This window comes from Oryctolagus cuniculus, chromosome 9 (genome assembly GCF_051225735.1).
Source record: "Oryctolagus cuniculus isolate XC-2025 breed Fujian yellow rabbit chromosome 9, ASM5122573v1, whole genome shotgun sequence".
NCBI classification, from domain to species: Eukaryota; Metazoa; Chordata; class Mammalia; order Lagomorpha; family Leporidae; genus Oryctolagus; species Oryctolagus cuniculus.
The window spans coordinates 124,435,397-124,451,374 of record NC_142875.1 but is presented as its reverse complement, the minus strand read 5'-3'; the positions used below and the strand labels follow the sequence as shown (position 1 = coordinate 124,451,374).

The 15,978-nt window shown below is 42.6% G+C and overlaps 1 protein-coding gene across 6 annotated transcripts in view; it reads right to left on the bottom strand.

The window, feature by feature from the left end:
• Window positions 1–15,978, bottom strand: part of FGFR1OP2 (FGFR1 oncogene partner 2) — a 42,662-nt gene that overhangs the window by 21,770 nt on the left and 4,914 nt on the right. For all 6 annotated transcript variants that reach the window (XM_070049532.2, XM_070049535.2, XM_008259495.5 and 3 more), the window contains exons 2-3: window positions 4,319–4,467; window positions 5–122 (exon numbers count right to left, since the gene is read on the bottom strand). In XM_070049532.2, coding sequence (XP_069905633.2) covers window positions 5–122; window positions 4,319–4,467 — 267 coding nt within the window. The remainder of the gene's footprint in view (window positions 1–4; window positions 123–4,318; window positions 4,468–15,978) is intronic.

Below are 15,978 nucleotides of genomic sequence, written 5' to 3'. Positions count from 1 at the left end.
TTGCCTTTGTTCTCTTGTTGTAGCTCTCTGATTTGTCTGTTTTCTTGCTGGATTCCCATTACTAATGTGGACCGTGGCCGATGTCTTGCCACTTCATTAAGTTCTTGAATTTCTTCTTGATACTAAAAAAAAATAAAGGGACCCAATTAAAAAATGGAAAAAGAATTTGTATCAATTTTTCTCTAAAGATAGACAAATGGCCAGTAAGTACATGAAAAGACGCTTCACATCATGAGTCATTAGGGAAAGGCAATTCAAAGATACCACTGCACAATCACTAGGATGACTGTAATTTAAAGGACTTAAGACCACTTAGGTGGCACAGCAAGCTAAGCTGCTTCACTTCCTACCCATCTCCCTGCTAATGCACCTGAGAAAGTAGCAGAACACAGCCCAAGTCCTTGGGACCCTGCACCAACGTGGGAGACCAAGATGAAGCTCCTGGCTTTGGCCTGGCCTAGCCCCGGCCGTTGCGGTCATTTGGGGAGTGAATCAATGGATGGAAGGTCTCTATGTGTCCTTTTCTGTCTGTAACTATGCCTTTCAAATAAAAAAAAAAAAAAAAAAAAAAAGACAAAGGGCAGATGTTTTAGAACAATAGGTTAAGCCACTGCTTGAGACCCTCGCATCCCATACAGAAGTACTGACTGGAGTCTGGGCTACTTCACTTCCAATACAGCTACCTGATAATGCGTCCTGGGAGGCAGCAGAAGATAGCCAAGTGTTTGAGCCTGTCAACCAGGTGGGAGGCCAGGATTGGGTTCTGGCCTCCTGACTTGGGCCTGACCCAGCCCTGGCTGTTGTGCACATTCAGGGACTAAACCAACAGACAGAAGATAGCTTTCTCTGTTGCTCTGCCTTTCAAGTAGATGAAAATAAACACTTAAAAAAAAAAAAAAGGAAAAAAGAACAATAACCAGTGTTGAAGATGTGGAGAAACAGCAACCTTCGCAACATTCATGGGAATGTAAATAGTGTAGCTCTCTGGTAAATAGCCTGGCAGATCCTGAACAAGTTAAATACACAGTTATTATATGACCCATGCATTCTACTCCTACGTATACACCTAAAAGAAATGGAAACAGAGTTGGTGCTGTGGCATAACTGGTAAAGTTCGAGTCCTGGCTGTTCCTCTTCTGATCCAGCTCTCCACTCTGGCCTGGGAAAGCAGTAGAAGATGGCCCAAGTGCTGGGCCCCTGTACCCATATGGGAGACCCAGAAGAAGCTTCTGACTCCAGATCGGTCTAGCTCTGGCTGTCGCAGCCCTTTGGAGAGTGAACCAGCGGATGGAAAAATTTGTTTGTCTCTCCCTCTCTGTCTCTAACTCTACCTCTCAAATAATCTTAAGAAAAAACAAAAAATGCAAACATATGTATACACAGAAACCTATACACAATAATCATAGCAACATTATTTATAATAGCTGAAAAGTGAAGCAATCTAAATGTTCATCAGCTGATGAATGGATAAACATAATGTATTAGGCTTCTTTACTATCCCTGCTTTCATCTTTCTGAACTTTAATTTCATTTCAGTGAAAACAAATGGAGGCAAGCTGGCTACCACAGTAACAATGAATTACTGATGCAGGCTACAACATAGATGCATTTTTTTAAAGATTTATTTTATTTATTTGAAAGGCAGAGTTACAGAGAGGCAGAGGGAGAGAGAAAGAGAGAGGTGTTCCATCTGCTGGTTCACTCCCTAGATGGCTGCCAATGGCTGGAGCTGAGCCGACCCAAAGCCAGGAGTCAGGACCTTCTTCCAGATCTCCCATGCAGGTGCAGGGGCCTGAAGACTTGGGCCATCCTCCACTGCTTTCCCAGGCCATAGCAGAGAGCTGAACTGGTAGTGGAGCAGCTGGGACTTGAACTGGTACCTATATGGGATGCTGGCACTGCAGGTGGTGGCTATACCTGCTATGCCACAGTGGCAGACCCTACAGATGCATCTTAAAAACATTACGGGCCTGCAGCGCCGGCACCCTGGGTTCTAGTCCCGGTCGGGGCACCGGATTCTGTCCCTGTTGCTCCTCTTCCAGTCCAGATCTCTGCTGTGGCCCAGGAGTGCAGTGGAGGATGACCCAGGTCCTTGGGCCCTACACCCGCATGGGAGACCAGGAGAAGCACCTGGCTCCTGGCTTCGGAGCAGCGCAGTTTGCCAGCTGTAGCGGCCACTGTGGGGTGAACCAATGGCAAAGGAAGACCTTTCTCTGTCTCTCTCTCTCTCACTATCCACTCTGCCTGTCAAAAAAATTACATTAACGAGCTAACTGTAAAGAGCCACATATTGTATCATTCCAATTATATGAAATGTCCAAAACGGGTAAAACCATAGAGATAAAAAATCAGTGGTTGCTAGGAACTGGTGAAGCAGCAGCTAGGGAGTGACTGCTGATGGCTATGAGTTTTGAGATGATGAAATGATCTAGAATTAAATAGCTCTAGTTATACAACCTGTGAGTACACTAAATCCAATGAACTGTACCCTTCTATAAGCTAGGCTTTGTGGTAGACTAAGTGAAGTGTATCTCAATTAATAATAAAGAACATTTTCAAAAGAAATATAAAAAATCTTTAAAGAAATAGTTTGGGGACTGGTGCCATGGCGCAGAAGGTTAATCCTTGGCCTGCAGCACTGGCATCCCAAATGGGCACTGATTCTAGTCCCAGCCACTCCTCTTCCAATCCAGCTCTCTGCTGTGGCCTGGGAAAGCAATGGAAGATGGCCCAGGAAGAAGCTCCTGGCTCCCAGCTTCGGATCTGCACAGCTCCAGCTGTTACAGCCATTTGTGGAGTGAACCAACAGAAGACAGACCTTTCTGTCTCTCTCTCACTGTCTGTAACTCTAGCTCTCAAATAAATAAATGAAATCTTTAAAAAAAAGTTTGTATTTTTTAAAGGTAAAGATTTAACTTTAAAAATGTACTTATTTTAATTTCAAAGTATTTTTAAGAGACAGTAATGCCATTATATCACCCCTGGTTCTTAACTTCAGATGTCACTCATTTTTTTTTTTTTTTTAACAGATTAGTATCCTGAATATGTTTACTGGAGTTCCATAGTGAAACTACTTAGTTGGGAGGCTTCTAATCTGTTTAAAGTAACTGTTAGAAACAAAATAAACAAACTTGCTACACTATTTCCAGGAGCTTTGTTATAAGTATTATCCCAGGGTTGCTCTTTTTTACCAAATGGGAGGACAGAGAGAGTTGGCTATGAGCATACATTTTCTCCCTCTGATTTTGATCATATCAGAAATTTTATAGTTCTTTTACAAACCTGAAAATTTGTGTTAAAGAGTTTTGTTGTTGTTGTTTTGTTTGTTTGTTTTTGACAGGCAGAGTTAGACAGTGAGAGAGAGACAAAGAAAAGTCTTCCTTTCTGTTGGTTCACTCCCTAAATGGCCGCTACGGATCAGAAGCCAGGAGCCAGGTGCTTCCTCCTGGTCTTCCATGCAGGTGCAGGGCCCAAGCACTTGGGCCATCCTCCACTGCCTTCCTGGGCCACAGCAGAGAGCTGGACTGGAAGAGAAGCAACTGGGACAGAATCTGGTGCCCCAACTGGGACTAGAACCCAGGGTGCTGGCACTGCAGGCAGAGGATTAGCCAAGTGAGCCATGGTGCCAGCCAAAGCAGTTCTAAATGGTAGTTAAATTCCATGGCCTACTAGGAGATCCTGTTATATAATGTCAAGTAAAGCTCTACTAATTTCTTCAATAACAGACAGACTTAAATGAAAAATAAGGTGGAATGTATGAATGTGATAACTGTGCATCATTAAAACCATTTTTAAGAAGCTATTTTGCTGTTAAATAGCATTATCTATTTACTTTTAAAAAGAAAATTATAAATATTTCTACATTACATAAGAGCAAAATGTGGCCCAACAAAAGGTATCATGTGGTCAAATATATCTAGATCTAACAAATTCATTTATTTTCTCAACTCAACTCTGTAAGAAAAATAAGTGAGCCCATCAACAGGTTTAGAATACACATAAATATATGAGGCATCTTCAAAACATTCATGGAAAATGTAAATTATGAAAAAATTCTGCAAGGATCTCAAAAATTTTGCACCAAAATAAACTTAATTATTATTACCATTTGTCCATGAATTTTCCCTTGTATATGTCACTTGAATATGACAAAATTATATCCTTAAGGTAAAACCAAAATGTACAAGGCAAGCTACTTTAAAACTACAGAGAATACTACAAAAAATAAGTACAAAGTAAGATGCATGTTATGACTCAAGCAATACAGAAATACCAATGACGGCTGTGTGAAATGGAATCAAGATGAAAGAAATCAAACCTGCTTCATTGCTTCTACCCGCTTGTTGAGAGCTGTGGTTTGCTCTATCAGAGATTCTGCTGCATCATCATGATCTCTCAATCTTTCAACAAGAGCTTTAGCATCAGCAAGTGCCTTCTCAATCGTGCAACTCATTTCTAAAGGAATGCCTATAAATAAAAGTAAGACTCAAAGTCAGAATTACCACCTTATTCCAGCTGCATGTTAACAGAGATAGGCTTCTTCAGCCGCCTGTGTCACAGTACTGTTCACCACTCAGAAAGAAACCATCCAACAATATCTATTGGTTTTGCTATTAGGGTACAGTATTTCAAAAAACATTAGAACATATAAATGATTCACAGATGTATCTAGAACATACAAGGATACTTCAAAAAGTTCACAGAAAATGGAGTTAAAAGGTAAGTTTACCTTGGCACAAAAAATTTTTGAAATCTATGCACATAGGGAACGTTCAAAATGCTCATGGAAAGTTTGTATGTGGGAAAAAAAACTAGGCATTTATTTGTACCAAAATACACATGTGCTAATTCCATTTCCACAAACTTTTTCAAGTACCCTCATATTTAAAATATCCTGAATGTATATTGGGGAAAAAAGTCAGTCTCCAAGGAATACTCACAGAATGTTACATTGTACAGAAACTGTATTCTTCACGAGGGCAGTCTGTAGCTGCTCATTCTGAAGAAGGTCATCCTGTTTACAGTCTGTATCCCTGTCAATGACTGCCAGGCAGGTGTAAGAACTCCCCAAAGCCTCTGACTGACCTGGGACACTATCCACACACACACAGTACTGCAGCCAAAGTGGCCACTATGTCATTCTGCAGCAGATTCAACCTCCTCTTAGGGAAACATCTGCTCTCTATATGAACTTGCATTATAATCTCAACTCTTGCACATCCTTTATAAAGGGGGAGGGGCAGATTCTGACTCAAAGCAGTGGCTATTATGGGAAACTCTGGATATGTTAGTTTTAAAAAATTAAGAGACAATGGGGCTGGTGCTGTGGCACAGCACGTTAATCCTCGGCCTGTGGTGCCAGCATCCCATGTGGGTGCCAGTTCTAATCTCGGCTGCCCATCTTCCAGCACTCAGCTATGGCCTGGGAAAGCAGTTGATGGCCCAAGTCTTCAGGCCCCTGCACTCACGGGGAGACCTGGAAGAAGCTCCTGGCTTTGGATCGGCTCAGCTCCGACTGTGGCCATCTAGGGAAGTGAACCAGGTGGATGGAAGACCCTTCTCTCTGTCTCTCCCTCTCACTGTCAATAACTCTACCTCCTAAATAAATACAGTCTTTAAAAAAAAATAAGAGACAAAACACAAAATAGCCAATAGTTAGCTTTTTGGAAAAGGTGTATGGAGACCTCAAAACTTTAAAACTGGCATATTCAAAAACTTGATATTCTTCTGAAACCTTCCCTCCTTAAAATTCTCTGTTAAGTTTTACCCACCCTTCTATATGAACCACCTTTCTTCAAGAGTTTCCTTTAAAAAAAAAAATCTCATTACAAATTACAGGGCCAAAAGTTAGGTTTATAAAAGTTAATAAAAATCTTGTACAGATTCAAGTCAGGGGCTATAAAGATTTTTTTTCCTTTTAACATTTATTTATTCATTTGAAAGGCAGAATTAGAGAGAGAGAGAAAGAGAGAGACACACATAGAGAAAGATCTTCTTTCCATTGGTTCACCACCCAAAAGGCCACAATAGCTAGGGCCAGATCAGGTGGAATCCAGCTGCCTGGAACTCCATCCAGGTCTCCCATGAGGCTAACAGGGGGCCCAAGTATTTGAGTCATCTTCTGCCGCCTTCCCAGGTGCCTTAGCAGGGAATTTGACTTCAAGTGGAGCAACTGGGACTTCAACTTCAACTGCTGGCATCACAGGCAGAGCTTAACCCACTGTGCCACAATCTGGGCCCCAGAATTTTCATCAACTTTAAGACAAATTTGCTAGACAATTCAGGCTTTTTCTAAATGTTACTGATCTGCAAAAAAAAGAAAAAAAAAACACCAAAACGGTCAAATACTTTTTTCACTCAGATACAAAAAAATGCTACAAGGCAGAAAAGATTTAAATTGCCCAGCTTTATAAAAGTTTTATAAAACTTTAAAAAAATAATTCAGGCAATTCTAGAAGACTTTAATTTAATGTCATATTTAACAAAGATTAAAAACTGTGGAAACTACTGGGTAAGATATCTTAACCCATTGTAGTGCCTTGGTTTCATCCCCAGTTCTAGCTCCTGACTAGTTTTCTTCTAATGTAGATCCTGGGAGGCAGCAGTGATAGCTCAAGTAATTGAGTTCCACTGTTCCTGGTTTCCAGCTCTGGCCTGGCACGGCCCAGCCGTGGCTGTTGTGGGCGTTTGTGAAATGAATTAGTGGAAGGGAGTACTCTCTGTCTTTGTCCATCCCTGCTTCTCAAATAGTAAATTTAAATTTTAATTAAAGAAAAAAATATATTTCACAAATGTTCAAATAGTACTCCTAGTTACACTTTTTTTTTTTAAATTTTTATTTATTTATTTGAGAGGTAGAGTTACAAACAGAGAGAGGGAGAGACAGAAAGGTCTTCCATCCACTGGTTCACTCCCTTAAATGGCTGCAGCAGCTGGAGCTGGGCTGATTTGAAGTCAGGAGTTTCTTTTGGGTCTCCCACATGGGTGCAGGGGCCCAAGTGCTTGGGCCATCTTCTACTGCTTTTCCATAGCAGAGAGCTGGATAGGAAGAGGAGCAGCCGGGACTCGAACCGGTACTCTTATAGGATGTCACCACTGCAGGCGGAGGATTAACCTACTACGCCACAGCACGGGTCTCTCCTGGTCATATTTTAAAAATTATTTTCATTTCATTTGAAAAGCAGGCAGACACCCACACCCACAAACACACACGGCAGACACACTGCAAGAGCATGTGCAAGGCAAGAGAGGATTCAGTCCCCAAATGCCCACAATAGCCCAGGTTAGGCCTGGGCAGAGCCAGGAACCCAGGACTTCCTTTATGTCTCCCTTGTGTGTTTATGGGACCAACATACTTGAGTCATCATCTCTTGCTTCCCAGGAAACATAGTGGCAAAAATCTAGCATGAGGCCGGCGCCGCGGCTCACTAGGCTAATCCTCCGCCTAGCGGCGCCGGCACACCAGGTTCTAGTCCCGGTTGGGGCACCGGATTCTGTCCCTGTTGCTCCTCTTCCAGGCCAGCCCTCTGCTGTGGCCAGGGAGTGCAGTGGAGGATGGCCCAGGTGCTTGGGCCCTGCACCCCATGGGAGACCAGGAAAAGCACCTGGCTCCTGGCTCCTGCCATCGGATCAGCGCGGTGCGCCGGCTGCAGCGCGCCGGCCGCGGCGGCCATTGGAGGGTGAAACAACGGCAAAAGGAAGACCTTTCTCTCTGTCTCTCTCTCTCACTGTCCACTCTGCCTGTCAAAAAAAAAAAAAAAAAATCTAGCATGAGAAGTGGAGCCAAAATTCAAATCCAGGCACTCTGATTTAGGCATCCCAACTGCTAAGGTCAAAGGCCCGCCCTGTCTTCTTGTAATAACTAGATCCAAGCCTCAATAAGATGATTTAATCAAACAAAGTAAATTAAAGTGTTAAGACTACCGATACAGAAAATGTCCAATGTATCACTAGAAACTCCCAGCAAGTTTTAAGACTTGAACAAGCCAAAAAACAATGCAACTTTTGGCTTTGTAGATAAGACCAAAAGATTTGTTTCCTAAGATTTTGGAGGATTAGATAAGGGTACTTAAACATTTGACAAGCAAAGGGGCCAGGAAAGCAACCAATGTCCCACACTGGCTCAAACACAAAGGGTGACTATACAAAATCTATTCCAAGATGCCTCTTTCCAGCCATGCCCTGCCCTGCTCCTCCTGAACTTGCAGGAGGAATTACTTAAAACTGTACACAGACAATAATAAAACTTTCTTATTTACATAAATGTCACTGTAACTCCTATCAATTCCACCATGAGAAAACACCAGATCCTTCAAAGTAAAATTTTTAAACTGTTGGGGTGGGTGTTTGGCCTCATGGGTAAGACACCAGTTGAGATGCCAGTGTCCCATACTGGAGTATGTAGGCTCTAGTCCAGGCTCTACTAATGATTCTGGCTTTCTACTACTGTGCACCCTGCAAGGCAGCAGGTGATGGCTCAAGCAGCTGGGTTTCTTACATCCATGTGGAAACTCAGATTGATTTCTGGTTCCTAGTTTTCAGCCTACTCCAGCTCTGTGTGGGCATCTGCAGTGCTTTGGTGCTCTCTGTCTCTGCCTCTCAGGTAAATAAAAATTAAAATAAATTTAAAATTTAAAGTTGTTTCTAAAGGCAAAGAAAGAAAACAGCTGGAGGGCAAACTGACTTGTCATAAGTAAAAAGAAAAAAAACAGAAAAAATATTATTTATAAAAACAACTGGTTTTAAGAAAATAATAAAAGACAAATTTTCAAGTCTAGAGCAAGAGGAAATAAAGTTTATCTTGATTTACTAGAGCCACTAAGTCCCAGGAAGCTCTAATTCTCCTAGATGCCATCTGTTAAATGAAGCCATGTGACCCCACCACAGAAACACTTCTTTATGTGTTGAACCACAGCACGTACAAGTGTTGAGGACAAGACCTACTTCCAAATAAAATGTGCTACGGTTTCCTAGATACGATCAGATGAAAGCTCATGTAGACATCAGAACCCTTATTCTGTATATAATTCAGGAAGTTGCATGGAGGAAAAAAGCTCATACTCCCAGAGTCCTCTGGGCAAAAGAATCCAGAGACAGAGAGTCACTGAAGCCCAGCACCAGTCTGGACAGGGGCTTTCTTCATGGAGCATGAAGCCTCCTTGCTTCAAAGCAGTCATAGACCTTGACTAAATTAATCAAAGTGTATCCAGATTCTACACTAGACCTTTAAACCTAATGCTGCCATATATAAAAAACGCTTATGACTAAAGGCAAACACCCCCGGTTTTCTACCTTTGAATGACTATTGCTATTTTTTTCTTTTCATGTAACTATCTGCTGGTGTGATACTCTTAACCAGCAGTCTCTACCTACTAAAAAATTTCAAGATTGTGTTTCTGTCATTCAGGAAGTATACAGGCCTCAAATGAAACTTGTGGTCTCCCTGGTACTAAATCTTGACTTTACTGTTTGTTAATTGGTTTTATATTAAAAATGAAGTGGTAATACCAGGCTTGATTTATAACAGAATAATTGAGTTTTATCACTGATGAACTTAATTTTAAAACACAAGTCAAAGTGATCAAATGACTTAATTGTGGCCCTCCAGGATAAAAGTAGTTTGTTGGAATGAAAATATACATGGTAATAGCTCGCATGCTTTTATTATTTATTTATTATTTGAAAGAGAGAGCGTATGTTGTTTCCCCATCCACTAGTTCACTCCCCAAAAGCCTGCAAAGGCAGGAGCTGGGCCAGGATGAAGTTGGGAGCCTGAAACTCAATTCAAGTCTTTCATGTGGGGGGCAAGGGCCCAATCACTTGAGCTATCAAACACTGCTTAACAGAGTCTGCATTAGAAAAAAGCTAATTGGGAGCCAGAGCAAGGAGCAGAATCCAGGCACCTTTAGGATGTGAGTGCCCCAACCAGGCATACCTGCTCCTGGTGCACTTTTTGAATATTTACTTCTTTAAAATGCTATAAAGCAAAGAGGACCCTCAGACAGCCCATAACAAACAAGTACATTAACTTTGTGATGGCTTGATTTTAACAGAAGTGATGGCAGCCACAACAGTAGATACACAGTAGGAATAAAATATGCAAGTCCTTATGCATAGGCCTCATATGAAACAACAAAATTAGAACAAATCCATGGAGAAGTTTAAATATGCCATCATAGACATACAACATCTGCCTGTCAAATTCCAAAGAAATGGAGGATGGTCAGTTTGTAAGATCCTTGAGAACTAGCCGGCGCCGCGGCTCACTAGGCTAATCCTCCGCCTAGCGGCGCCGGCACACCGGGTTCCAGTCCCGGTCGGGGCGCCGGATTCTGTCCCGGTTGCCCCTCTTCCAGGCCAGCCCTCTGCTGTGGCCAGGGAGTGCAGTGGAGGATGGCCCAGGTGCTTGGGCCCTGCACCCCATGGGAGACCAGGAAAAGCACCTGGCTCCTGGCTCCTGCCATCGGATCAGCGCGGTGCGCCGGCCGCAGCGCGGCGGCCATTGGAGGGTGAACCAACGGCAAAGGAAGACCTTTCTCTCTGTCTCTCTCTCTCACTGTCCACTCTGCCTGTCAAAAAAAAAAAAAAAAAATCCTTGAGAACTGGGGCCAGTGCTGTAGCACAGCAGGTTAAGCTGCCTCCTGTCAGCATCCCTTATGGGTGCTGCTTCATATCCTGGCTGTTCCAATTCCAACTCAGCTCTCTGCTAATGTGCCTGAGAGGGCAGTGGAGAATGCCTGAAGTGCTAGGGCTCCTACCACCCACAAGGGGGCCCCAGATGAAGGCCTTGGCTTTGGCCTGGCCCAATGCTGGCTATTTTGGGATGGAAGGTATCTATGTCTCTCCCACTCTCTCTAATTTTGCCTTTGAAATAAAAAGAAATCAATCAACCTTAAACAAAAAAATCCATGAGGATAAAAACAGACATAATCAGAATGGCGACCAGACAATACCAGAGCACTAAAAACTTCACTGGGGCTGCATTGTGGTGCAGCGGCTTAAACCATCACTTTTTTTTTTTCAACTTTCAATAAATATAAATTTCCAAAGTACAACTTTCGGTTTACAGTGGCTTCCCCCCCCCATAACCTCCCTCCCATTCGCAACCATCCCATCTCCCACTCCCTCTCCCATCTCATTCTTCATCAAGATTCATTTTCAATTATCTTTATACATAGATCAACTTAGTATATTCTAAGTAAAGATTGCAACAGTTTGCACCCGCACAGATACACAAAGTATAAAGTATTGTTTGAGTAGTAGTTTTACCGTTAATTCACATAGTACAACACTTTTTTTCTTTCTTTTTTTTTTTTTTCTTTTTGGACAGGCAGAGTGGACAGTGAGAGACAGAGAGAGACAAAGGTCTTCCTTTTCTGTTGGTTCACCCCCTAATGGCCGCTGCAGCCGGCGCGCTGCAGCTGGTGCACCATGCTGATCCAAAGCCAGGAGCCAGGTGCTTCTCCTGGTCTCCCATGCAGGTGCAGGGCCCAAGGACTTGGGTCATCCTCCACTGCACTCCCAGGCCACAGCAGAGAGCTGGACTGGAAGAGGAGCAACAGGGACAGAATCCGGCGCCCCGACCGGGACTAGAACCGGGTGTGCCAGTGCTACAGGCAGAGGATTAGCCTACTAAGCCACGGCGCCAGCCTTGAGCCACTTGTAAACTAGCTCTCTGCTATGGCCTGGGAAAGCAATAGAAAATGGTCAATTCCTTGGGCCCCTGCACCCACATGGCAGACCTGGAGGATGCTCCTTGCTCCTGGCTTCAGATCGACACAGCTCTGGCCACTGTGGCCGACTGGGGAGTGAATCAGCAGATGGAGGATCTCTCTCTCTCTCTGCCTCTCCTCTTTCTGTGTAACTCTGACTTTCAAATAAATAAATAAATCTTTTAAAAGGTAGATTATCAGAATAAATTTAAAAAGAAGGCCCAACTACATGCTGTTTACATGAAACTCCAAGTATGACAGAGGAAGGATAAAAGAATGGGAAAAGGACACACTACACAAATACTCATCAAAAGAAAGCCAGCATGCTAATGAGCACATGAGAATATGCTCAGTATAATTAGCCACCAGGGAAATGCAATTCAGCACCACAGTGAGATATATCTATTAGGATGCCTACAATAAAAAAGAAAAATAAGTGTTAGCTACCACAGAAACTGAAACCTTCATAAACTGCTGGTGGGAATGTAAAATGGTGTAGCCATTTTGAAAACAGTCTGGCATTTCCTCCAAAGGTTAAACATATAATCCAGCAATTTCCACTTTCAGGTATACACCAAGAAATTTAAAAAGATTAGAAACAAATGTTCACAGCAATATTATTCATAACGGCCAAAGAGTAAACTTACCCAAAATATCCATCAAATGATGAGTGAATAAAATGTAGTATATTAATACAGTGGAATATTTGGACAGAAAAATAAAGAAATCAAGGGCCGAGGATGATGTCCTGACATGCGCAAATCCATAACGTGTAAGATAGGTTGGTAGCTGCTGAGGGCTGGGGTGATACTGGGGAATCGGGAAACTGTAGGGAGACTGAGACGTGACTACTAATAGCATACAGGTCCTTTTGGGGGTAATGAAAATGTCCTCAATTGATTCTGGTGATTGCTGAAGAATCCTGAGTATATTAAAAAATAAAATATATACTTAAAATGGGTGAATAGTATGCTGTGTGAATTATATGTCTCCAAAAAAAGTATAATTTTAAAGAAGCTGAAGTGGCCATAAATATTAGAAAAAGGCCGGAAGCCGGCGCTGTGGTGTAGTACACAAAGACTCCACCTGCAGCAGCCATCTGGAGAGTGAACCAGCAGATGGAAAACTTTTTTCTCTCCCTCTCTGTCTATAACTGTACTTCTCAAATAAATAAGTAAATCTAGAAGAAGAAGAAGGAGAAGGAGGGGAGCAGGAAGAGGAGGAGGAGAATCAGACGAAGTCAACTTCAAAGAAAAGAACATTAGCAGGGACAGAGGAGCACCATATAACGGCCGATTCACCAAGCAGATAAAGAATGCTAAGTCATATGTTCCTAACTAGAGCTTCACAATAACGCAAACCTGGAAGAACTGCAAGGATAGACGTATATATCCACCAACTCTCCCTTCTTAGCAGTTGATGTAACTGGTACACAGAAAATCAACAAGGATACAGATGAAATAAATACTATCAACTAAGAGGATCAAATCTGTATCTCTGAAATGTTACAAGCACCATTAGCAGACCAGAACAGTCCCTTGGTTTCCCTTTCCAAGGTTTCAGCTACCTGGGTTCAACAGTAGTTGGAGAACATCAAATGGAAAATTCCAGAAATAAACAATTTGCAAGTTTTAAATTATGTCCTGCTGAGTAGCATGATGAAATCTCCCATGGGTCTGCCCTGCCTGGGACATGAACCAGCCCTCTCTCCAGTGCTACCCATGCTATGTATTCTACCTGCCACTACTCACATAGTAGCTGTATCCTTTATCAGATTGGCTACCATGGTATCCTAGGGCTTCTGTTCAAGTAACCCTTAATTTACTTGATAGTCCCAAATCATAAAAGTAGCCATGCTGGCAATCTGGATATGCCAAATTCAGGCCATAAGTACTTCCTTAATGAAAAGTAACCATTTAATAAGGAAGGGGGAACAAATCATGCACTGAAATTGCTAAGATCTATACTAAGAATACTGCATCCGTGAAACTGAAGGAAAAACTATTTTTTCCTAGTTTGCTGCACAGCTCAAACTGCAAAAGTCACAGACACAGTGCATGATAAGTACTTAGTCAGATGGAAGAGGCACTACGTCTGTGGGTGGAAGATCTTAACAGAAAACATGTTCTAACTGCAAGTCCCAGAAAGCACTGAGCCTATATAAAGATTTCAGTAAGGGATCCTCTGAAATGCATGGCACCAAGCTGCTCATTGCTAAGGGATGGCTGCAGATTCAGGAACAGGTTTGTCTTGAAAAATATGAAAATTTCTCAGGGACTGCATTTGCTCATGAAGAAGAGGCCACATCATCTTCAGCAGAGTTGAAGAAGTTGATCAGGGAGAACGGACACATCCAAGTCGTCAATTGTGAGGAAGCCTGGTTCTTTTAGAAGATGCCCAGGGTACAAGATAAAACCAGGTGAAGGGTACAAAGTAAAGAAACCCATGTGCTCCCCATGTACTTTTTTATTTTATTTTATTTTTTTATTTTTTATTTTTTGACAGGCAGAGTGGACAGTGAGAGAGAGAGACAGAGAGAAAGGTCTTCCTTTGCCGTTGGTTCACCCTCCAATGGCCGCCGCGGCCAGCGCGCTGCGGCCGGCGCACCGTGCTGATCCGATGGCAGGAGCCAGGAGCCAGGTGCTTTTCCTGGTCTCCTATGGGGTGCAGGGCCCAAGCACCTGGGCCATCCTCCACAACCGGGACAGAATCTGGTGCCCCGACCGGGACTAGAACCCGGTGTGCCGGCGCCGCTAGGCGGAGGATTAGCCTAGTGAGCCGCGGCGCCGGCCTCCCCATGTACTTTTAAGAGAGTCTATATCTACATATCTTTTATTACATACATCATAATTCTTATTTTCAGTTGTTAACCTCTTACTGTACTTAATTTATAAATTAAAATCTATCACCTTTTATATGCATATAAAAACCCCCAGTATATATAAAGTTTGGTATTCTCTGAAGTTTCAGGCACTGGGAGTCCTAGAACATATGCTGCATAGTTAAGTGGGGACTACCTATTTTTTTTTAATTAATTTATTTTGAAGGAGTTAGAGAGAGGAAAAGAGGGACACAGATGAAGAAAGAGAGAGACCTTCCATTTGTTGGTCCACTCTCCAGATGGCCAAAACAGCCAGCAAGAGGCCAAGTGCAAGCCAGGTCTCTCAAGTGGGTGGCAGGGGCTTCCTCAGATCATTAGCAGGGAGCTGGATTGGAAGTGGAGCAGCCAGGACATAAACCAGAACCCATATGGGATGCCAGCGTCAGAGGCAGCGGCTTTACCTGCTATGCCATGCCACCAGCCCCTGTCTATCACTTGCAAGCACATGATATTCACTAGGGAATATCATATCCTGGATCACAAAACAAACCTTAACAAATTTAAAAGAATTGCAATTATATAAATGATATTCTCTGACCACAAAGAAATTAAACTAAAATAAATAATAGGGATATAATCAGGAAATCTCCAAATATTTGGAAGTTAAACACACCTCTACACAATTCATGAGTCAAAAGTAAGTATCTGAAAATTAGAAGACATTTTGATCTAAATAAACTTGAAACATATCTAAAATTTTACCATGTATGTATGCTTTTATTAGATTACAAAGATCTCAAGTCAATTATCTAAGCCTCATTATTTAGAAAGTAGGAAAAGGGCTGGTGCCGCGGCTCACTTGGCTAATCCTCTGCCTGCAGAGCAGGCACCCCGTATGGGCGCTGGGTTCTAGTCCCGGTTGGGGAGCCAGATTCTGTCTCTGTTGCTCCTCTTCCAGTCCAGCTCTCTGCTGTGGCCTGGGAAGGCAGTGGAGGATGGCCCATGTGCTTGGGCCCTGCACCCACATGGGAGACCAGTAGGAAGTGCCTGGCTCCTGGCTTCAGATTGGTGCAGCATGCCAGCCGTAGCAGCCATTTGGGGAATGAACCAATGGCAGGAAGACCTTTCTCTCTCTTTCTAACTGCCTGTCCAAAAAAAGAAAAAAGTTGGAAAAGAAGACCCCAAAAGAAAATAATAAAGGTAAAATCAATGAAATCAAAAACAGGAAAAGCAACATAGGAAAACTGATAAAATCAAAAGCTCGTCCTTTTCAAAGATCAATAAAGTTGGTAAATCTCCAGCAAAACTGAACAAGAAAATAGAGAAAACAAACAGCCAGTGTCAGCAATGAAAGAAGTGCTATCACCACAGACCCCTAATTCATTCAAAGGACAGGTGAATACAACAATTCCATACATATGAATTGGGTAATTTAGATGAAGTGGA